At 40.4% G+C, this 21973-nt stretch overlaps 1 protein-coding gene across 5 annotated transcripts in view; it reads right to left on the minus strand.

The window, feature by feature from the left end:
* The window catches only part of TBCE (tubulin folding cofactor E), a 94779-nt gene that overhangs the window by 26045 nt on the left and 46761 nt on the right, over positions 1 to 21973 (minus strand). For 4 of the 5 annotated variants that reach the window (XM_086679629.1, XM_086679631.1, XM_025915004.2 and 1 more), the window contains exons 3-4: positions 15471 to 15555; positions 1539 to 1724 (exon numbers count right to left, since the gene is read on the minus strand). In XM_086679629.1, coding sequence (XP_086535755.1) covers positions 1539 to 1724; positions 15471 to 15555 — 271 coding nt within the window. The remainder of the gene's footprint in view (positions 1 to 1538; positions 1725 to 15470; positions 15556 to 21973) is intronic. The other variant, XM_086679632.1, reaches the window with a different exon arrangement.

Below are 21973 nucleotides of genomic sequence, written 5' to 3' on the forward strand. Positions count from 1 at the left end.
GGTGACCACCACCCAGATCAAGAAATAGTACAGGGTCGCCTGGCTAGCTCAGTCGGTTGAGGACGTGACTCTAGATATCAGGGTCGTGAATTCAAGCTCCGTGTTGTGTGTGGAGCCTACTAAAAAATAAAAAAAAAAATAAAGTGAAATGATAAAAAAAAAAAAAAAAAAAGACATAGTACATTCCCAGGACTTGGGAAGGCCTCTTTGTGCCTGACACCTGCTTCTCCCTCCCCTTAAAACTGTCTATTCTGACTTCTAACACTATAGATCAGTTATGCCTGCTTTTGACCTTCGTATAGACGGCATCACATGACGTGTACTTCCTGGTATCTGACTCCTGGACGCTATGTTTCTGAGATTTCACCCACACTCTTGCACAGAGCTGTTGTTCGCATGTTCACTGTTGACAGTATGCCACCGAATGAATGCAACACTATTCATCCGTTCTAGCTTTACAGATATTTGGATTGTTCCCGTGAATTTTCTCTTGTTGTTGTTTATGGGGGTCATCTATGCTACAAAGCAGAGGTATCAAAGAAATGAATTTATTCTTCAACACTGTCACCATGTGCACTTTATATTTTGTATTATGTTAAATATTAACAACAGATAAATAAGACAGCAAATAAACGTACTTTGAACAAAACCACAGTTTAATTCTTTCACTTGAGAAAGTAAAAGATTGCAGCCCTAATAAGCCACGCGGCTACAAACCTCCTCTCCACAGCGGCCACCAGGGGTCGCTACGAAGTCACCTCATCCAGGTCAGGGTCAGACACCACAGCACTGACCATCACTTGACCTGCATATCCTGGGAGGTTCTTGTGCACTTGTGTCTTTGTGGGAACATGAGCTTCTACTCACTCTGATTCAGATAGTGCGTTGGAGCAGAAAGCCCCTCTGCATAGAACCACTGTGTCCAGAGAGTTTCAGACAACAGAATGTTTGCATGCACAGTTCTACAATGGATTCTTTAGTGCCCCTCAGACTGCTACATAATAATCTGAGGTCCTTCTAAAAGCAAAAGCCCATGGTATTCTGATTCAGGTTTGGAATGGGACCCAAGATTCTGCAGTTTCACAAGCAGCCCATGTGACAAGGGTGTGCAGCCAGAGATGGAAGCTAACTCAGTTCTAGATGGCACCAGCATGCCACAAGGCAGGTGAGGCCTCTGCTCCCATTTCTGACTTATCTCCGGTTAGAAATGTCACCATGAAATAAAAAAGAACCAAAGTGTCAGTCTTAGTTACTTATCATACGAGACAGTTGGCATAAATATGAATAATGGGCAACCTAATGTTTTAATTCCATCTGGAAAAGCCCAACAACCCTATACCAAATTAGGAATTTTAGTTTACCTGAAGACTTCAATCCTCAGATTCGTCTGATTTCAATTTGTGTTTGTGCAGGAAGGCCAGACCAGTTTGGAAGCAAAGTGTTGAGTATCAAAACACAGTCAGTCGGGTGAACTTCATTCAATCCTGACCGGTGATGAAATGGTCAAAGTCAGTTCTGCCCTTATCAATTCTACATACCTTTGCTGTTTTATGACAGACTCAAAACCAATAGTTTCCACAGGTTTATTTCCAATTGTAACAGGTTGCTCTTTTCCATCTTCCTCTGGTCCATCTTCTAACACGTAGCGATTATTCACTGCAGTGAGAAAGTCCACTCCAAAATTTACTTTGTTTGGACGAACAAAGGATCCTCCTGTTGGGTGCCTGGGAAAAAGAAGAAATGGAACAGATAAAATATCATCAATGTGGACATTTAAACACAAAGACACATTTGAAAATCCTCTGTAAATTCAGTCTGCCAAGAATGTAAAATGTCTGCATTTACAAATTTGTTCACAAATATTTAGTAGCAAATAAAAGCAATCACACATTTTTTTTTTTTCTTTTTCAACGTTTTATTTATTTTTGGGACAGAGAGAGACAGAGCATGAATGGGGGAGGGGCAGAGAGAGAGGGAGACACAGAATCGGAAGCAGGCTCCAGGCTCCGAGCCATCAGCCCAGAGCCCGACGCGGGGCTCGAACTCACGGACCGCGAGATCGTGACCTGGCTGAAGTCGGACGCTCAACCGACTGCGCCACCCAGGCGCCCCAGCAATCACACATTTTTTAAAGAATATCTTTTTCAGTAATCTCTACACCCAGTGTGGGTCTTGAACCTACAACCCTGAAATCAAGAGTTGCATGCTCTACCAACTGAGCCAGCCACATGCCCCAACGATTACATTATTTACAAAAAGAAGAGAAAGAAAATTTCATCCACCAGAATGGTCATAAATGCAATGTTCTGAAGGCCGGCAAATTTTCTCTATGCCGAAAAATCAAAATCAGCATAAAAGGAAAATAATATACAAATGTATAATTGATACGATTCCTCAAAAAGGGTTGTGAGCTTATGCAAGCGTATCAAGTCCCAACAGGTCAACAAACAAGAAATAAGGAACAGACAATTCGCACAAGAGGAAACAGAAGTATTAAGTCCATAGGGGGAAGTTTCACCTTGCTAATTAAGAAATGCAAATTCAGGGGCGCCTGGGTGGCGCAGTCGGTTAAGCGTCCGACTTCAGCCAGGTCACGATCTCGCGGTCCGTGGGTTCGAGCCCCGCGTCGGGCTCTGGGCTGATGGCTCAGAGCCTGGAGCCTGTTTCTGATTCTGTGTCTCCCTCTCTCTCTGCCCCTCCCCCGTTCATGCTCTGTCTCTCTCTGTCCCAAAAAAATAAATAAACGTTAAAAAAAAAAAAAAAAAAAAGAAATGCAAATTCAAATAATTAAATTATTCTCAACAAAACTGGCAAAAAATAAAGAAAAATCCTAACACCTCAAGGACTTCAAGACTGGATTTTTCATTGTATAATCATACTCTAGGGAATTTGTCAGCAATCATTTAAAAATAAAAACAAAATTGCATTTACAAAGATTCTGTATAATAGCATTTATTTGTGACTGAGGAACTCTGGACACCATAAAAAAGCCCAGCTGAATAAGAACTATTAATTCAACCAGACAGACGCAGTCATTAAAAATTCTAGCTGTAACACTTAATAAAATTACAAAATAATGTTGAGATTTTTAAAAATCGAACCAAATCGTACATGACACACCTATAGAGGAATCATATCCAGACAGAAAAGGACTGAATAAGGACACAAATAAATGAAAACATTTAAAAAACAACTTGAACTAAATATATTTTAAAAAGCTTAAATATGGGGCTTAAACAGAGAATGTGGGAAGAATTCTACAGAAATATAGGATATTTTACCACAATTTCAGCTATTAGAGCAATTCTTAGTAATAACCTCTAGCAGGATTTAATGGAAAGACTAATTATATTACTGTGTGCAATGGCCACTCTGTCAGGCTTTCAAGAGATTCAAAGTCGATCTTTGGACCCCTTAAATGTCAGCATCCACTATTACATCATGGCAACAAGACCTTATTTTCAGGATAATCTAAGTATGCGCTATAAAACAGCTATACGTGTTAATATTAATCACTTAAAAGAGTAAGTGATGAAATACATGAATGGCCAAAAATTACAAATACTATTTCGGCTCGTTACCTTTAACTCTTAAAGAAATCGAACCTTCCTAGAACTCACCAGAATTTAAAAGGATGAAAACTTATACTGATAAATTTTGACCATATCTACACTTTTTTTTTTTTTTAAGTGGGGCCACAGAGAGCACCACAATGTGAAAGGGACTTGTGATCCCCAGAAGTCAAAAGTGAGGTCTCAGGGAAGCAGAAATGGCACAGAGGTCACTAGAGCCCCCCCCCCCCCCCCCCCCGCCCCGAGTGTGGTGTCCTGGAAGGCAGTGACGAAAGGGGACGTGTCCAGTGCTATGGAAGGATGTGAGGGGACGGCTGAGGCTGGCCACCAAACCTAGCAACTAGAAGGCGACCCTGGTAGGAGCACTGGGGCGGCAGCCTGGCAGGTGAGTTCCAGAAAGGGAGAGGACACGGGGCCCAATGGCTACTCTCGCCCAGAAGGGCTTTACCGCAAAGGGGAGAAGGACACAGGGCAATGGCTGAACAGAGGGGATTAAAAGAGGGAATGTCTTAACGATAGGAGGGTAGATCTGGTCTGTATGCTGTTGAAAATAATCCAATGGACAGGGGAGAATGGAAGACGCAGGAAATTAAATTTTCTGTCGCAGCAAAATCAAGTTCTGGGTCTCTACAGTATGCTGTGATATCAGAGGATCACTGACTACTGGAAGCTTCCTAGAAAATATTACATTTTAGCCTAGGATAGGTTCATGCTATAAAAAAATGCAGTTCTATTTTAAGAAGTGCAGTTACATTACTCAGCTAGAGAGCTCAAATACAGCTAGCATCATTTCTTAAAGAGTTCAAAGAGATCTTCTTCAGAGATTATCTAGGCTAGGACTCCTCAAACATAACCTAAAAAGCAGGGGGCCTGGGTGGCTCAGTTAGGTAAGTGTCCGACTCCTGGTTTCAGCTCAGGTCATGAGCTCATGATTCGTCAGATTGAGCCCTACATTGGGCTCGGCGCCACTCTCCCTCTCCCTCAAAATAAATAAACTTAAAAAACAACAACACCTAAAAATCAGAAAATCACCTGAAAAATCTTACTGGATTCCACCCCGGGGATACTCATTCAGTGGGGCTGGGCTGGAGCCCAGGAATTTGCCTATTTAAAACAATACTGAGGGCTCCTGGGTGGCTTAGTAAGTTAAACGTCTGACTTCGATTCAGGCCATGATCGCACAGTTCGTGGGTTCAAGCCCCACACTGGGCTCTCTACTGTCAGCATGGAGTCTGCTTCAGATCCTCTGTCCCCCACTCTCTCCCTCTGCCCCTCTCCTGCTGGTTCTCTCTTTCTCTCTCTCTCAAAATACATACTTCAGTTGGGGATCCTGGGGTCCACTGTTAGAGAGATCACGGCTATGACCCAAAATCTTGGATTTCTGACTACTGGTGCACTGCTATCCTCTCCCACGTCTCTATCTGGGCTTATAGATACAAATTAATGGCTCCTTTTGGTAAATTGAACACATTCCTTAAATTCCTAGTTAACCTATACATTCCTCAGATGGGAGGCAGGATCAGGATAGACTGGGAGCAGCTGTGGAGTCAGGCAGAGCTGGGATCCCCCAGGGCTCCATTACTCACTGGCTATATGACCTCAGACAACTGAATTTACATTCTCAGCCAGATGCCTCAACTATAAACCCCTATCATCAAATGAGATTACTTATAAGGATCAAATACACCATCACGACATTGCCCAGCGTAAGCCATCTGTCCTTTCCATACAGTACTGTATCTCATGTACCATTAAACATAAACCCACATGTTCTCAAACACTGGGATATCCCAGAAGCCATACTCTCTAAACTCAAGTGGCTGCCAAACTTGTTCAGATGGGCTCCTGCGGTGTAGAACATCAATGATGACATAATTTCATGATACAAACTATGTAGTTTTGCTAAGAAAAAGAAATGCAGTTACTAATACATGCAAGATAAAGTTCACACACGACATCGGGCACAAAGCTGCTATCTACTGCTACATAAAAACTGCCCCCAAAGCATAGGGGCTGAAAACAATGATTTACAGGGCGCCTGGGTGGCTCAGTCCATTAAGTGTCCAGCTCTCTGGCTCAGGTCACAACCTTACAGTTTGTAAGTTCAAGCCCCACATGGGGCTTTCTACTGTCAGTGCATAGCCTACTTGGGATCCTCTGTCTCTCTTTTCTACCCCTCTTCCGTTCGTGCTCTCTCTCAAAATAACAGGAGAAACAAATAAAAGCAATAGCCATTATCACGGCCTGTAAAGGAATGGAACGCTCTATTCAGGGCTCTGTCAAGTGTTTTGTATGTGTTGTTTAGTTTTAAAAAACGCACACAAATTAAGAAACTGGAAGCAGCAAAACAAAAGGTTATTATAAAGGAAGATTAAAGGTTATTACAAAACAACAACAACAACAACAAGCAAAACCCTCCAGAAATATGGTATCATTAATTTGTGAATTTCTCATCTGTAAAACATTTAATTTGTGCATAAAAGTTTAGACACCAATGCTTTGAATGTTCCAAAAGAGCAGCATGTATTGAGTAAGTAATATTACACAACTCAATATTTTGACAGTCTACTAGGTGCTAAGAACGAGGCAAGGTGCTTTCATAATACAGATATCTTCATTTGAATAGGCTCATCTAGAACTCTTAGGTTTACTGGCAAGATGCGCTTCCAAGAAACAGAAATGCGCCCTCAACAAGGAACACTCCATGCCTCCGAGTAAGAGGAAATGGCGACATGCACCAGGCTGATTTCAAAACCATGCAGCTTACTATTGTCTGCTAGGTGCTTCTCCTTCTCCTTTTTTGAACCAGAATATCTACTGCAGTTACTCTGAACCTCTCATCACTGCATGCTGGGTGTGAGGAGGGCCGGTAACTTTTTACTTCCCAGACCTCTGGATCCAGGAGTTCCTGATGGGCACCTACACCAGAAAATGCATCCAAGGAGCCTCCCTGGCACCTGGAAGTAGTTTGGCAACACCTCAGATTTCGAGCCAGGGCCAAAAGGGGTGAGACTCTTGGGGGTGAGAGGAGCGAATGTGACATGGGGAAGAGAGGTGAAGTAACGGTGACAGCTGGTGAACTGTGGTAAGTTACTTCCACAGATGACTCCAAGTCCACATGCCCTCTGGCAATGGGATTTTGCCACTTGTCCCATCAACAAAAGCCTATTCCCTCTCCTCTTGAATCTAGACTCACCCAGTGACTTGCTTTTACCAAAAAGGAGTGAAGCCTGAGCCTTAAGAGGCCTCGCAGCCTCCATTTTCACCCTCTTGGAAAACAGACACCGTAAAGAACCTCATGCTAGACTATGGTGAAGGGCCGTGGGAAGAAAGAGAGAAACTGACCCATCTAGAGGAGTTCAAGCCCCACACTGGGTGTAGAGATTATTTAAATAAATAAACTTTAAAAATATATACTCTTATGCCTCCTGAAAGGATGTGTAACACAAAAAGAACCTTGGGTCTAATGTGTATTCAACAAAGAAGGAGAATCTTTGTGGAATCTTGCAGGACAACCAATAGATTGGTAAAAAAAGAATGGTACTTTGGTCCTACCACAGGCATCAAACAGGATCCTACGTGTAAATGCTTATGAAGATAAAGTAGCACAACAGAAGCAGTATTATCGAAAATAAAACATTTATGGAACTGTATACCATTTTCAATAAAATATTATGGTTGAAACAAATGCTTCAATAAAATATTATGGTGCTTTTTCTGAAGTAAATTGCAGAGATCGCTTTTGGATTATCTCCTTGCGTTTTCTGTCAGGGCAGCACACAAAGAGATCTTGTGTTTACTGCCAAATAAATGCTACTAATGGTAAACATCTCATGCGCACAAAGCTGAACGAAGCCCCAAGATGTAGTCAGGTGTTGAAATAACTCCAGACAGTTTAGGATAATAGTTTATATATCTCAATCTATCTAAATGTGTACAAACGAGTAGGTTTTGCATCTAAGCGACAGTTACGAGAATCTCACATTTATAAAACAGGTTTTAATTTACAAACTAGTGAAATCTGACATTCAAATGAAATGAAAGTATGAAATTTATCAAATAGTACTGGTTTGCCTTAAAGGAGTAACATGGGGGGGGTGGAAATAGAGGAAGATTTGTCTTTTTTCTGTTTTTTGGAAGATCTATTTTTCAAACATTATGTGATTTAAATGAAAAAATAATCCTAGTGGCAGTAATCAAATGAGAAAAAAAATAGTAAAAGGCACCCAAATTGGTAAGACAGAAATAAAACTGTCACTATTTGCAGATGACATGATACTATATATAGAAAACCCTAGAGAGTCCACCAAAAAAACTATTAGAATAAATCAATTCAGTAAAGCTGTAGGATACAAAATTAACACACAGAAATCTATAATGTTTCTATACACTAATAATGAAGTAGCAGAAAGAGAAATCAAGAAAATGATCCCATTTACAATTGCAGACGCAATTACCTAGGAACAAATGTAACCAAGGAGTGAAAGACTTTTACTCTGAAAACTGTAAGACACTGATGAAAGAAATTTAAGAGAACACAAACAAATGGCAAGATATCCCACGCTCATGAATTGGAATAATAATGTTGAGATGTCCATACTACCCAAAGCAATTGACAGATTCAATGCAATCCCTATCAAAGGACTGTCAGCAGCACTACACAGAACTAGAACAAACAAGCCTAAAATTTGTATGGAAGCACAGAAGACCCAGAATAGCCAAAAGCAATTCTGAGAAAGAAGAACAAAGTGGATGTATCACAATCCCAAATTTCAAGCTATGCTATAAAGCTGAAGTAATCAAAAACAATAAGGTATTGGCACAGAACACATAAATCAGTGGAAGAGAATAGAGAACCCGGGGGGGGGGGGCAGAAGGGGGACCTCTATGACATAGGAGGCAAGAATACAATGGGGAAAGAGCAGTCTTTCAATAAATGATGTTGAGAAAACTGGACAGCTACATCCAAGAGTGAAACAGGACCACTTTCTTACACAGTGTGCAAAAATAAATTCAAAATGGATTAAAGACCTAAATGTAAGGCCTGAAACCATTAAACTCCTAAAAGGAACATAGGCAGTAATCTCTTTAACAAGATTTTTCTGGATATGTCTCCTCAGATAAGGGAAACAAAAGCAAAAATAAACTATTGGGACAACACCAAACTAAGAAGCGTTTGCTCAGGAAGGAACCCATCAACAAAACAAAACGGCAGGGCACCTGGATGGCTCAGTTGGTGAAGCATGCAATTCTTGATCTCGCAATTGTGAGTTCAAGCCCCACAGTGGGTGCAGAGATTACTTGAAAACAAAGTCTTAAAAACAAAAAAAAAGGAGAAGGCAACCCACTGAATGGGAGAAAATATTTGCAAATGACACATTCATTAAGGAGTTAATATCCAAAATACATAAAAAACATACCACTCAACATTAAGAAAAAACAAATAATCCAACTAAAAGATGGGTAGAGCACTTGAATAGACATTTTTCCAAACAAGACACACAAAGGCCAACAGACACATACGAAGACACTCAGCATCACTAATCCTCAGGCAATGCAAACCAAAACCATAAGGAGACACCAGTCAGAACAGCTACCACCAAAAAGGCACGAAGTAGGTGTAGGCAAGGATGTGGGGAAAAAGGGAACCCCTGTGCACTGTTGATGTGAATGTAAATTCATGTAGCCACTAAGGAAAACAGTATGGAGGTTCCTCAAAAAACTAAAAATTGAAATACCAGGGGTTGCTGGGTGGCTCTGTTAAGCATCTGACTCTTGATCTCAGCTCGGGTCTTAATCTCAAAGTTGTGAGTTGAAGCCCTGTGTTGGGCTTTTAAGTTGGCATGAAGCCTACTTAAAAAAAAAAAAAAAAAAAAAAAAAAAAAAAAAAAAGAAACAAAATACCATACAATCCAGCAATTCCACTGCTGAGTAATTACCCAAAGAAAACAAAAAACACTAGTTGAAACACACATATGCATCCCTATGTTTATTGCAGCATTATTTAAAATAGCGAAGATACAGATGCAACCTAAGTGTCCATCCATAGATGAATCCAAAAGAAAGATGTGGTGTAGACATACAAATACACAATGGGATATTTACTCGGCCATAAAAAGACTGCAATCTTGCCATTCATGACAACACAAGTAACACTACGTGTTCACGACAACACCCTAAAGGGGATTGTGCTAAGTGAAATATGTCAGACAGAGGAAGACAAACACCATATGATTCCACTTATATGTGGTATCTAAAAAACAAATGAACAAACAAAATAAGAACAGACTCCTAAACACAGGGAACTGGTGGTTACCAGAGTGGGGAGGAAGGTAGGGATAAGCCTAACAGGAGAAGGGGATGAAGAGGTACAAACTTCCAGTTAAAAACAGGTCACGGGGGTGACAAGTACAGTATAGGGAATATAGTCAATACTATCGTAGCAATAATACATGCTACATACGTGTGTCTGTAGGGTGACAGTGACTGTGCTTATTGTGGCGAGCGCTTGACGATTGACAGCATCGTCAAACACAATGTTGTACACCCAAAACCAACAAAACACTACATGTCAACTATACATCAACAACAAAATACATGAAAAAGCATAAGCACGCAAGTTTAAAAACTAGCACAGTTATAATAAATGATAAAACAACAATGCAAAACAACTACCATGGTTTTCCTTTTTGTTCTTAAAAATCTACACTTTTTAAAACAGTGGTAATGAATCATTCAAGAAGAAATCTTTATTACGCTTTAGTTCGGCTGCAGGCAGATGAAAGGAGTTGGAATGGTATGTATTAGGTAGTTGCAAAGTAGATGCTGTGCCCTTTACAGATCAAAGGATAACATCAAAGATCAGTCTCCTCTGGCACATTCCTGGAGGGTTTCTCAGAAAACAAAACGGCCCCACAAATAATGAAAAATGCCAGTTGAATGAGTGCCCACCAGTAACAATAAATCTCCAAAAATAAACTAATAATTTACATAGACTCCACAGAGATTCTAGATTAATATGGAGATGTTGCAACCCAACACCAAAATTCTGAACCCTGTCCAAAGAGAAAACATATGGGGAAGGAGCAGAAGGAGGAGGGTCCAAACGTTTCACTCATTAGCATTCAGCGTGTTCCAGTGCCTTCCTCTTCCTGCCCACCAAGTACAGATGATGCTAACAAAAGGACATCCTGATCATGGCCCTGGTAGAAGCGGAGACTCCCACAAACCCCTGTAATCGAGGCTCAACCTGTACCATTATCCCCAACGGGTAAATTCAGAATGCCAGTTAAATTTGAATTTCACCATGCATTTTGCATATTTATTACCTGCATCTGGCAATCTTCAAAGGTAAAGGGTCCTCAAGAGATTACAAAATTCTCCATAGGAAGCATTTTCTCATTGGGGATTTAGATGCTGCATCCTGGGAAAGGCTGGGTCCCTGGGGAGACTACAAAAAATGTTGTTGATCTTCATAACCTATTTGCTGCAGGCATGTTTAGAGCCTTTCAGGCAAGCTCGCAGAACTAACTGTTCAATTTCACTCGACTATGTATATTGCTGTATGTGAGAAGTGACCTGGCGAACTCATGTTCCCAATGGAAAAACAGTCGGTTAGCTAAGCATCTTTTTGTAGACTGCTCCTGAGTGATGCAATTTTTATTTTGCCCTGATTTATGGGAGTCTTCCAAGTATGAAATTCCTCTCTTCTTCATCTTTTGCAAGCCATCAGTACATTTAGTGACTTTTTAAAAAAATTCTTGCAACACTTTATACCACACCAGGGAAGTAGTTTAGACTGATTCGTTAATGCCATCGCAAGAACCTCAAAATGCTTTACAACAATCTTTACGACAATCTTTATGGCACACACAGGATGAGTTCATCAAGATTCTATTTTGTAAGTTATCCAGGATTGTGCACAAAGTCTAAACAGTGTGTTTCCTCTGATGTCAGGTGTTAGATTCCATTCACTGGTGCCAAAGAAAAGTCACATTTTTTTTTTTTAAGATTTTATTTTTGAGTAATCTCTACACCCAAAGTGGGGCTCAAACTTACAACCCGAGATCAAGAGTCGCATGCTCCACCAACTGAACCAGCCAGGTGCCACAAAAAGTCACACTTCAAGATTTCTTGCTCACCAGAAAAATTAGGTAACTGCTTGGAAAGAGGGCATTTTAAATAAAACCTGAGCAGTGGAATGCTGTCCCACACAGTTCTGTTTACAGTATACTCTCTAGGTTGAAAGAAAAAACGGGAAATCACTCTGCTATCTAAGGGACAAGGTGCAGAGAACATCAAGGTTCATCACCTTAATTGAATGCCTCTACTCCCCCAGAAACAAGAGACGGAGAACAGCACCCAGGAAAGCGCTGCTGACCGGTTCATAGCACAAATTCTAGGAGAAACCTGTAAACTAATATTAACTGGTAGTATCCCAAATATTTATTATGGGTAATAGCTCAGGAGATCACCATATTTACTGCAGGTTATATCAGAGATCAGGCTGCAACTACAGAGTGACATGAAATGATCAAAACCCAGCCTTAGGAGGCGATCTGGTCCACTCCCTAATCCTCTTCTGACACTGTCACACCAACTACTGGGGTGGGGAAAAAACCCCACAGAACAATCTTATTTTTAGAGGCCTCCAATGAAGAGAAATCCACAGCCAGGATTTCATCAGCTCAACTAAAATGCTATCCTCATAACCCATTGCCATATTTGGTCATCAGTAAAAAATATTAATGACACCTCTCGTAACAATCTCAAAGAGTCAGAATAAGGATCAAATGTGATAAAATATGGCGACACTATAAACTGTACCAATGTTTATTCCCTGGGTTCAAGTGAAACCCACATTCTTCCGTCAGGTGATTATTAAAGGAGAGATTAGACCCTGGCAAATGTTATTCCAATTTACAGTGGAGTCTCATGAGATTAAGGTGAGCCGAGCTGGTCGTGGGAAAATCTACTGAGAACGACGTGTGCCATGAGTCAGGCCTTGAGAACGACACGGTCTCTTCTAAAAATCTGTCGTCGAGGGGCAGGACCTTACTCTGAACAGCAGAGCGTCAGTCATCCTACCAACCTGATGCTGGGGACACGCACCAGAGCTCACCAAAATCCACTTCATACATCCTGACATCTTGCTTAAAATGCAAAGGCAGCAAACTTTTAGAAGATTTGAATTTCACCATGCATTTTGTATACTTACTACCCGCATCTGGCAATCTTACTCAAAGGTAAAGAGTTCTCAAGAGATTACAAAATTCTCCATAGGAAGCATTTTTCTCATTGGGGATTTAGAGGCTGCATCCTGGGAAAGGCTGGGTCCCTGGGGAGACTCCAAAAAATGTTGTTGATCCTCATAACCTATTTGCTGCAGGCATGTTTAGAGCCTTTCAGACAAGTTCGCAGAACTAACTGTTCAATTTCACTCGACTATGTATATTGCTATATGTGCCAGAGCACCTCTCTCCATTGTTATATATGCAACACTAGCAGTCCCTGATATTAACCCAGGCTTCTGAAGAGAAAAGGATCCGAGTTCTGCTCGAATAGGATGGCCTGGGACTCATTTTTCTTGTCGAAAACAGGTATACTACCATTTTGCCATTTACCGTAATATTTCACACGCTTATCATGAGAAAATTTGTGATCTGACAACTTAAAATTGCTTCAGCTTCATGAAAATAACGTCTAAACATAAAGAAAAATGTTTACTGTGGTAAAATACTTGTCATTATGACTTTCCAAGTAGAATTTGCAATATAAAAAAAGACTGCAACGATTTTGACAGGGAAGAAGTACATATGACATATTAGGACGAGATCTGAATTAGCTCAATAACAAATAACATATAACGTAATCTGTTTTGTCTGATGCAGAGATTCTAAGATATTGGTATAAGCTTTATGAGTCATGTTCTAATTATACCAATATAAACATTAACAACTATACAGATCATTCCTTCACTCTAGGCAAGTGGTTCTCTACCACATCAGACCCAATGCTCCTCTCTGTACTGCCCAATAAATATCCTGAAATGGAATTCATAATTAACATTATCTACCCATATAGGGCTTTAAAGTCAACAAAAGGCTCATTTCAACGAAACGAAAGAAAAGTAGTTTATACTAAGAGAAATGTCTGCAAATGCTCAGGCATGACTACACTAGAAGACATAATGAAATCAGGAAATGCTGCTCCAAGGGTAAGAATCCAAACACTGAGCCCATGTCCTTGAACCGAGGCCTCCTATCAGCACTTCAGGCAAATCCTAGATCTGCCAGGACCAAAAGAACCCTTGATTTCTATACTCAGAATAACTAAGACTGCAAATATCACTCTACCTAAAGACCACGAAGGACCATGCAGGCATGACTCAGGTGGGTGAGGGAGCAACAGGCCAGGGTAAGAAATTTCTATTTCCACACCTCCCTAAACATATCCTCCATGAACTCTTTCTTTTTTTTTAAGTTTATTTATTTTGGGAGATAGAACACAAGCAGGGCAGAGGCAGAGAGAGGAAGAGAGAGAATCCCAAGCAGGCTCTGCACCATCAGCACAGAGCCCGACATAGGGCTCGATCTCACAAACCATGAAATCATGGACCTGAGCTGAAACCCAGAGTCACACACTTAAACGACTGAGCCACCCTGGCATCCCGCCCTGCCCTCGCCTCCATGAACTCTTGACAGATTCTGAGCTGGCCTCATTCCATGTCTGCAATCACAACTGGCCTCCAAGGACATGCTGATTCTTCTATCCTGATATTCTAAAATTACAGACTGGTAGGCCGGGGAAACGTATTTTGCTATTATCTAATTTTAATCCCCATTTTAGAGGTTAATAAATTTAGTCCTATTTGGGGTCATAAAGATTGTTAAGAACAGAGTTAGAGGCCTCTTGATTTCCAGGCCAGGACTGTGTTCACTGTACCACATTTAAGGAAAAATAAGCTTAATGTTAAGAGATCTTTTTGAGAACGGAAACCTAAAGAAAACAAACAAAAATTTAAAAGATTCTGCCTGAAATCACCCCACCATCTTTTTCAAAGCTTCATGCAGCTTCTCTGAAATCAAGCAGTTAAAAATATTAATAGACATGCAATATAAGGTGTAACTCTTTCCATGATATAGTCTTTTTTAATGGTGGCCTAGCATTCTACCCTTCAGATGTTCTGTATTTTGTTCAATCAACTGCTTCTTACTAGATATCTAAGCTATTTTCTTTTTTACTACTCACTTAGTGGACTCACTTGTTAATGAATTGATGAGAAATGTTTATATTTATCCACTTAAAAAAAAATCTGTTGGGGCGCCTGGGTGGCTCAGTCAGTTAAGCATCCAACTCTTGGTTTCAGTTCAGATCATGATCTCATGGTCATGAGATCGAGCCCTACATCAGGCTCTGCACTGACAGTGCGGATTCTTGGGATTCTCTCTCCCTCTCTGCCCCTCCTCTGCTCTCTTCATCTCTCTCTCAAAATAAATATTAAACACTAACAAAAAAAAAGGTGTACATGGGGAGCCTGGATGGCGTAGTCGGTTAAACATCCGACTTCAGCCAGGTCACGATCTCGCGGTCCGTGAGTTCGAGCCCCGCGTCGGGCTCTGGGCTGATGGCTCAGAGCCTGGAGCCTGTTTCCGATTCTGTGTCTCCCTCTCTCTCTGCCCCTCGCCCGTTCATGCTCTGTCTCTCTCTGTCCCAAAAATAAATAAACGTTGAAAAAAAAAAATTAAAAAAAGTTGTACAAATGGAATTTTTTTAGAACACATCAAATTCTACATTGTAACTACCCCCAAAGCCAAACATTTCCTCTTCTCCACCTCCCTTTATTCAAATCTTAAATATTATCCCAAATAACCATGCAAATTCATCATGACAAATTACCTGCATTTAAAATACACAATCCCTTCATGGCTTCCATCATGCTTTCCTCTCGTGGGATTGTCCCATTCCACTCCTAGCCAGAGTCCTAGCAGAATAAGAGAAACCAAGTAAGCAATAAGGGATGACAGAGATCATTAACACTCCTTTTTTCTGCAAGCCAATATAGTTTGCGCCAGAAACCGTATCACACAGACACTACTGGGGGAGAAAAGTATCTTTGGAAAAGGACAAGCTAACCTCAGAGCCGGGACTGCAATCAGCAGATACAATGGCATATTTGGTTCAAAAGCCGACAAAAATTACAACTGCAGGAAACAACAAATTTACTAAGCACTTACTGAATGCCAGAAGCTTTCTTTGCATTTTCTCATTGGTATCCTTACAACAGACATTTCAGCTTTGTAAAGCAGATTCTTCTTCTTACCTTCTTTTTACCAGTTCCCAAGCAAATACACAAGTTTTTTTTTTAGTCCTGGTCTAGTAATCTGCTTTTCACAAAATAAAAAAAATCTATATGTAAATGGTCTTCTTAGTCAACATAGGTAAAATAACTTGCCCGAAGTCAGACATCTTCAAAACCAGGTCATGCTAACTCCAGAAGCCAACTCTTACCCATCACACTGTGCTGTGTATAACTCACACCTTATATTTGTATAGCACCTTACAGTTTCCAGAGCATTTTCTTTCCTTTCCCTCCTCCCTTCCACACCAGATACAGCACCGTGCTAGGTGCAAAAGACAGAGAGTTTCACTTCTGGATCAGCCTTCTTGGTGAAAAATAGAAAAGCTAGATAAACTATTGTTTTACAGCACACTTTTAATTTTTTTTTTAATGTTTATTCATTTTTTTTTTGAAAGAGGGAGACAGACAGACAGAGGCACAGTACAAGTCGGGGAGGGGGAGAGAGAGAGGAAGACACAGAATCCAAAGCAGGGTCCAGGCTCTGAGCTGTCAGCACAGAGCCCGATGCGGGGTTTGAACCTATGAACTGTGAGATCATGACCTGAGCCGAAGTTGGATACTTAACCAACTGAACCACTCAGGCACCCCTGGATAAACTATTTTCAAAAATCATTTTACATATCGGAGCACTTCAGTGGCTCAGTCGGTTAAACGTCCGACTCCTGATTTTGGCTATATAAAATGAAGAGTTCCAGGGGCACCTGCGTGGATCAGTCAGTTAAGGGTCAGACTTAGCTCAGGTCATGATCTCATGGTTTGTGAGTTCGAGCCCCACATTAGGGCTCTCTGCTATCAGTGCAGAGCCCACTTCAGATCCCTCTGTATCCCCCACCCCACCCCACCCTTCACTCACTCACACTCTCTCCCCCTCACTCTCTCAAGGAGTAAAAAAAAAAAATTTTTTTTGATTGAAAAAAAAATGAAGAGCTCCAAATAAATAGTAATGATGGATGCACAATGATGTGAATGTACTTAATACCACTGAACTGTACTTAAAAATGGTTAAAAAGGGGGTGCCTGGTGGCTGAGTCAGTTGAGCATCTGACTCTTGGTTATGGCTCAGGTCATGATCCCAGGGTTATGGGATCGAGCCCCAAATCAGACTTTGCAATGAATGTGGAGTCTGCTTGGGATTCTCTCTCTCCCACACTCTGTCCCTCTCTCCCACTCATGCCCTTTCTCAAAAAAAACCAAAACAAAACAAACAAAAAAAAAAACTAATGGTTAAAATGGTTAGTTTGGTCATGTACATTTACTACAATTAAAAAAATATGTATACATATAAAATATCTCTTTGAAAACACCAGAGAGCTACTAAGGCAGTGAAGAATTACAAGGCTGATGTGGAGAAGAGGGAAACCCAAAGAGTTGAACTAATAAGCATGTAGAGCAATCTTTTCCCCTTGAGGCATCTGATAATTCTGATAGAAGAAGTTAAAAAGCTGAACAGACCTTTGGACAGATTTCAGGGGCTAAGAAATCAATATTGAAAATCACAGCCTCCCAGGGAAGGTGAAAGTTGCCGAGAAACTCTCTAGGATTTGTACTGGGCTCAAAATGTCTTCATTCTAAGAGTAAGGAGGAATCAACTCTAAATAAACTAGCCCTTGTAGGGATTAACGGCCAACTTCAAATAATCTCATTCTCAGATACGTTTAAAGTGATCTGGGATTGCTACTGGCCCTAGCTACATGCCAGAGCAAATTTCAGTCCTCTCTGGAGGAAGATAACACTATTGTAAAGCTCAAATTATAAGTTTTCATAATAATTTCTGGCACTTAAAAAATACCTAAGAAAAAGACAAAGACATACAAAAAGACAAAGACTATGTGACTGAGAACCAAGGAAAACAACAGCCAACAATAAACAGATGAATCAGGCATCTGCATGATGGAGTTTTAACTATTTAATATTTGCAAGAAAAGCTTGAGAATTTTGCAGAAAAGTTTAAAACTCTATTTTTTAGAATCCTAAGTAAAACTCCAGAACTGAAAAACACAATTCAAATTATAATCTAATGGATGGAGTTTTCAAATAGATTATCCTAGGGGCACCTGGATGGCTCAGTGGGTTGAATGTCTGACTCTTGGTTTGGGCTCAGGTCATGATCTCAGTTTTGTGGGTTTGAGCCCCCACATCGGGCTCTGCACTGGCAGCATAGAGCCTGCTTGAGGTTCTCTCTCTCCCTCTTTCTCTCTGTCCCTCCCCAACTCGTGCTGTCTTCCTCAAAATAAATCCAAGAAGTTAAAAATAAAAATAAAATATATTATATCATACATTATTAAAAAACAGTTCAGAAAAAATCTAGAGAATGAAGCCTAGTGATGAGGGATGAAAAACAAGGGCTAGAGTGAAAGAGACCTAAGGGCATAATGAAAAGGTCTACTACATATATAACTCAAGTCCCAAAAAGAGAGGAGAGATTGTGGAATAAGTAATCTTTGAAGAAATGATGACTGATAATATTATAAAGCTAAAGAAAGCCATTAAGCCACAGACGCAAGAAGCTCAAAGAACACCAAAGTACAAATGCAAAGAAAACCACACCCAAGCACATTAGGATACAATTGCCATACACCAAAGACAAAGAGAAAAATCCTAAAACAGCTGGGGGTGGGGGGAGAGGAAACAGATTACCATCAAAGGAAAACAACCAGATCAACAGCTGACTTCCTCGTAAAGACAGTAAAAGCCAGAAGACAAATGAATGATTCAAAACACTGAAAGAAAGTAACTGGTGATCTGGAGCACTGTAATTGGTGAAAATATCCCTCAAAAAGTGAAAGTGCACAAGGGGCCCTGAATAGCCAAAACAATCTTGAAGTACAAAGTCAGAGGACACACTTTCCAGTTTCAAACTTACTATGAAGCTACCATAATCAAAACAATGTGCTGGCATAAGGATAGATGACATACAGACCAATGGAATAGAATTTCGAGACCAGAAGTGAACCCATAAATGGTCAACTGATTTTTTACAAAAATGCCTAGTCAATGGGGAAAGGACAATCTCTTCAACAAATCGTGCTGAGGCAGCTAGATATCCTCATACCAAAGAAAAAATGTGGACCCCTACCTCACATCACAGGACCCACATAGATCGCTAATATAAGGGCTAAACTCATATAACACTTGGAAGAAAGCTTAGAGATAACTCTTCATGACCATGGATTTGGCAATGGATTCTTAGAATACCAAAGCACAAGCGACAAAAGAAATATAAATTGGACCTCACAAAAATTAAACACTTATTTGCAAAGGACATGATCAAGAATGTGAAAAGACAACCCACAGAATGAGAGAAAATATTTACAAATAACTCATTTGATATGGGCTTAATATCTAGAATATAAAGCAACACCTAAAACTTGATAACAAATTGATTAGTTTGTAGTTTTGATTGTAGTTTTGGTTTGCATTTCTCTGGTGGTAAGTGATGAGGAACATCTCTTCATGTGTCTGTTGGCCATCTGCATGTCTCACACCTGTCAAAAAGGTTAAAATAAAAAACACAAAAGGTGCACCCGGGTGGCTCGGTCGGTTAAGCGGCCAACTTCAGCGCAGGTCGTGATCTCTAGGTTTGAGAGTTCAGGCTCCACGTCAGGCTCTGTGCTGACAGCTCAAAGCCTGGAGCCTGCTTTGGATTTTGTGTCTCCCTCTGCCCCTTCCCCGCTTGTGCTCTCTCTCTCAAAAATAAACATAAAAATTTTAAAAAAACACAAAAAAACAACAGATGTTGGTAAGGATGTAGAGAAAACGGAAACCTCTTGCACTGTTGGTGGGAATGCAATTTGGTACGGCTATGTGGAAGACAGTATGGAGGTTCCTCAAAAAGTTCTAAATAGAACTACCCAGCAATCATGCTACTGGGTATTTACCCAAAAAATACAAAAACACTATTCAAAGAGATACATACATCCCTATGTTTATAGCAGCATTCTTTATAATAGCCAAGATATGGAAGCAGACCAATTGTCCATTGACTGATGAAGGGATAAAGATGTGGTATATATACACGATGGAGTATTATTCAACCATAAAAAAGAATGAAATCTTGCCATTTGCAATGGTATGGCTGGAGCTAGAGAGTGTAACGCTAAGCAAAATAAGTCAGAGAAAGACAAATACCATATGATTTCATGGAATTTAAGAAACAAAACAAATAAGCAAAGGGGAAAAAGAAACAGATCAAGAAACAGACCCTTAACTATAGAGAACTGATAGTTACAGAGGGAAAGTGGGAAGGGGAAATGGGTGAAATAGCAGAGGAGCACTGGGTGATGTACGAAATTGTACACCTGAGAGCAATACAACACTATGTGTTAACAGGAATTAAAACTTTAAAAAAAAAAAAAAAGACAACCCAACTGAAAAATGGGCAAAGGACTTAGACATTTCTCCAAAGAAGATATACAAATGGCCCAAAAACGTATAAAAAGATGCTCAGTGTCATTAATCATTATGAAAATGCAAATCAAAACCACAAGGAGATACCACATCATACCTAGTAGTACAGCTATAATCAGAATAATGGAAAATAAAAAAATAAAAATAAAAATAAAAATAAAAATAATAATAATAATAATAATAATGGAAAGTAACAAGTGCTGGCAAGGATGTGAAAAAGCAGGAACCCTCCAACATTGCTGGCGGAAACATAAAATGGTGTTGTCACTGTGGAAACAGTTTGGTGGTTCCTGAAAGAGCTAAATATGATCCACCGATTCTACTTATAGCTATATAACCAAAAGCGTTAAAAAGACTCAGATACTTATATGCCAATGTTCACTGCAGTATTCGCAACAGCCAAAAGGTAAAATAACCCAAATATCCATCAACAGATGGACAGATCAAATGTGATACACATACCAAGGAATACTCAGCCATAAAAAGGAATGAAGTTCCCACACATGCTACCTGGATAAACTTCGAAGACATCATATTAATGAAATAAGCCATCCCGAGAGGACAAACATTGTATGGTTCTACTTAAATAGTGACTATTCTAGATACCTTATGTAATTATAAAACTTAAAAATGGCTAAGATGGTAAATTTTATGTATGTTTTACCACAATTAAATATTTCAACAGGTTAAAACAGGGGGAAGGAGGAGATGGGATAGGTGGAGCACAGAAGATTTTTAAGGCCGTGAACCTACTCTATATGGTATGTGTCATTATGAATTTTTCCAAACCAATAGAACATACAATATCAAGATTGAACTTCAACGGACTTTGAGTAATAATGATGTATCAAGACAGGTTAACCAATTGCAACCAATGCACACTCTGGTGGGAGACACTGATAACTGGGTGGGGTGGGGGCTGGGGGGTGGGGGTGGGACAGGAGGAAATCTCCCTACCTGCTATTCAGTTTTGCTGTGAGCTTAAAACTACTCTAAAAAATAAAGTCCAGGGGCGCCTATGTGGCTCAGTTGCTTGAGTGTCTGACTCCTGATTTCATCTCCGGTTAGTGAGATCAAGCCCCATGTCAGGCTCTGTGCTGATAGTGCAGAAAGAAAATAAAGTCTTTTCAAAAATAGGTTAAAATGGAAAGATTTGTTACATATATTTTACAACAATCAAACGTTTTTAATAAAGGGGCGCCTGGGTGGGTCAGTTGGTTAAGCGCCCGACTTTGGCTCAGGTCGCAATCTCACAGTTTGTGAGTTCGAGGCTCACATCGGGCTCCGAGCTGACAGTGCGGAGTCTGCTTCAGATTCTCTGTCTCTGCCTCTCTCCCTCCCCCTCCCCCACGGCACACGCAAGCTCTCTCTCCCTCGCAAAATAAATAAACATAAAAAAAATGTTCTAACAAAAAACGGTCAAGGGGCACCTGGGTAGCTCAGTCAGTTAAGCGCCTGACTTCGGCTCAAGTCATGACCTCCTGGTCTGTGAGTCCTAGCCCCACGTTGGGCTCTGCGCTGATGGCTCGGAGCCTGGAGCCTGCTTCAGATTCCATGTCTCCCCCTCTCTGTGCACCTCCCCTGCTCACATTCTGTCCCTTTCTCTCTCTCTTAAAAAATAAAATAAACATTA

This window comes from Puma concolor, chromosome D2 (assembly GCF_028749965.1).
Source record: "Puma concolor isolate L17-30 chromosome D2, mPumCon1.1.hap2, whole genome shotgun sequence".
Lineage (NCBI taxonomy): Eukaryota > Metazoa > Chordata > Mammalia > Carnivora > Felidae > Puma > Puma concolor.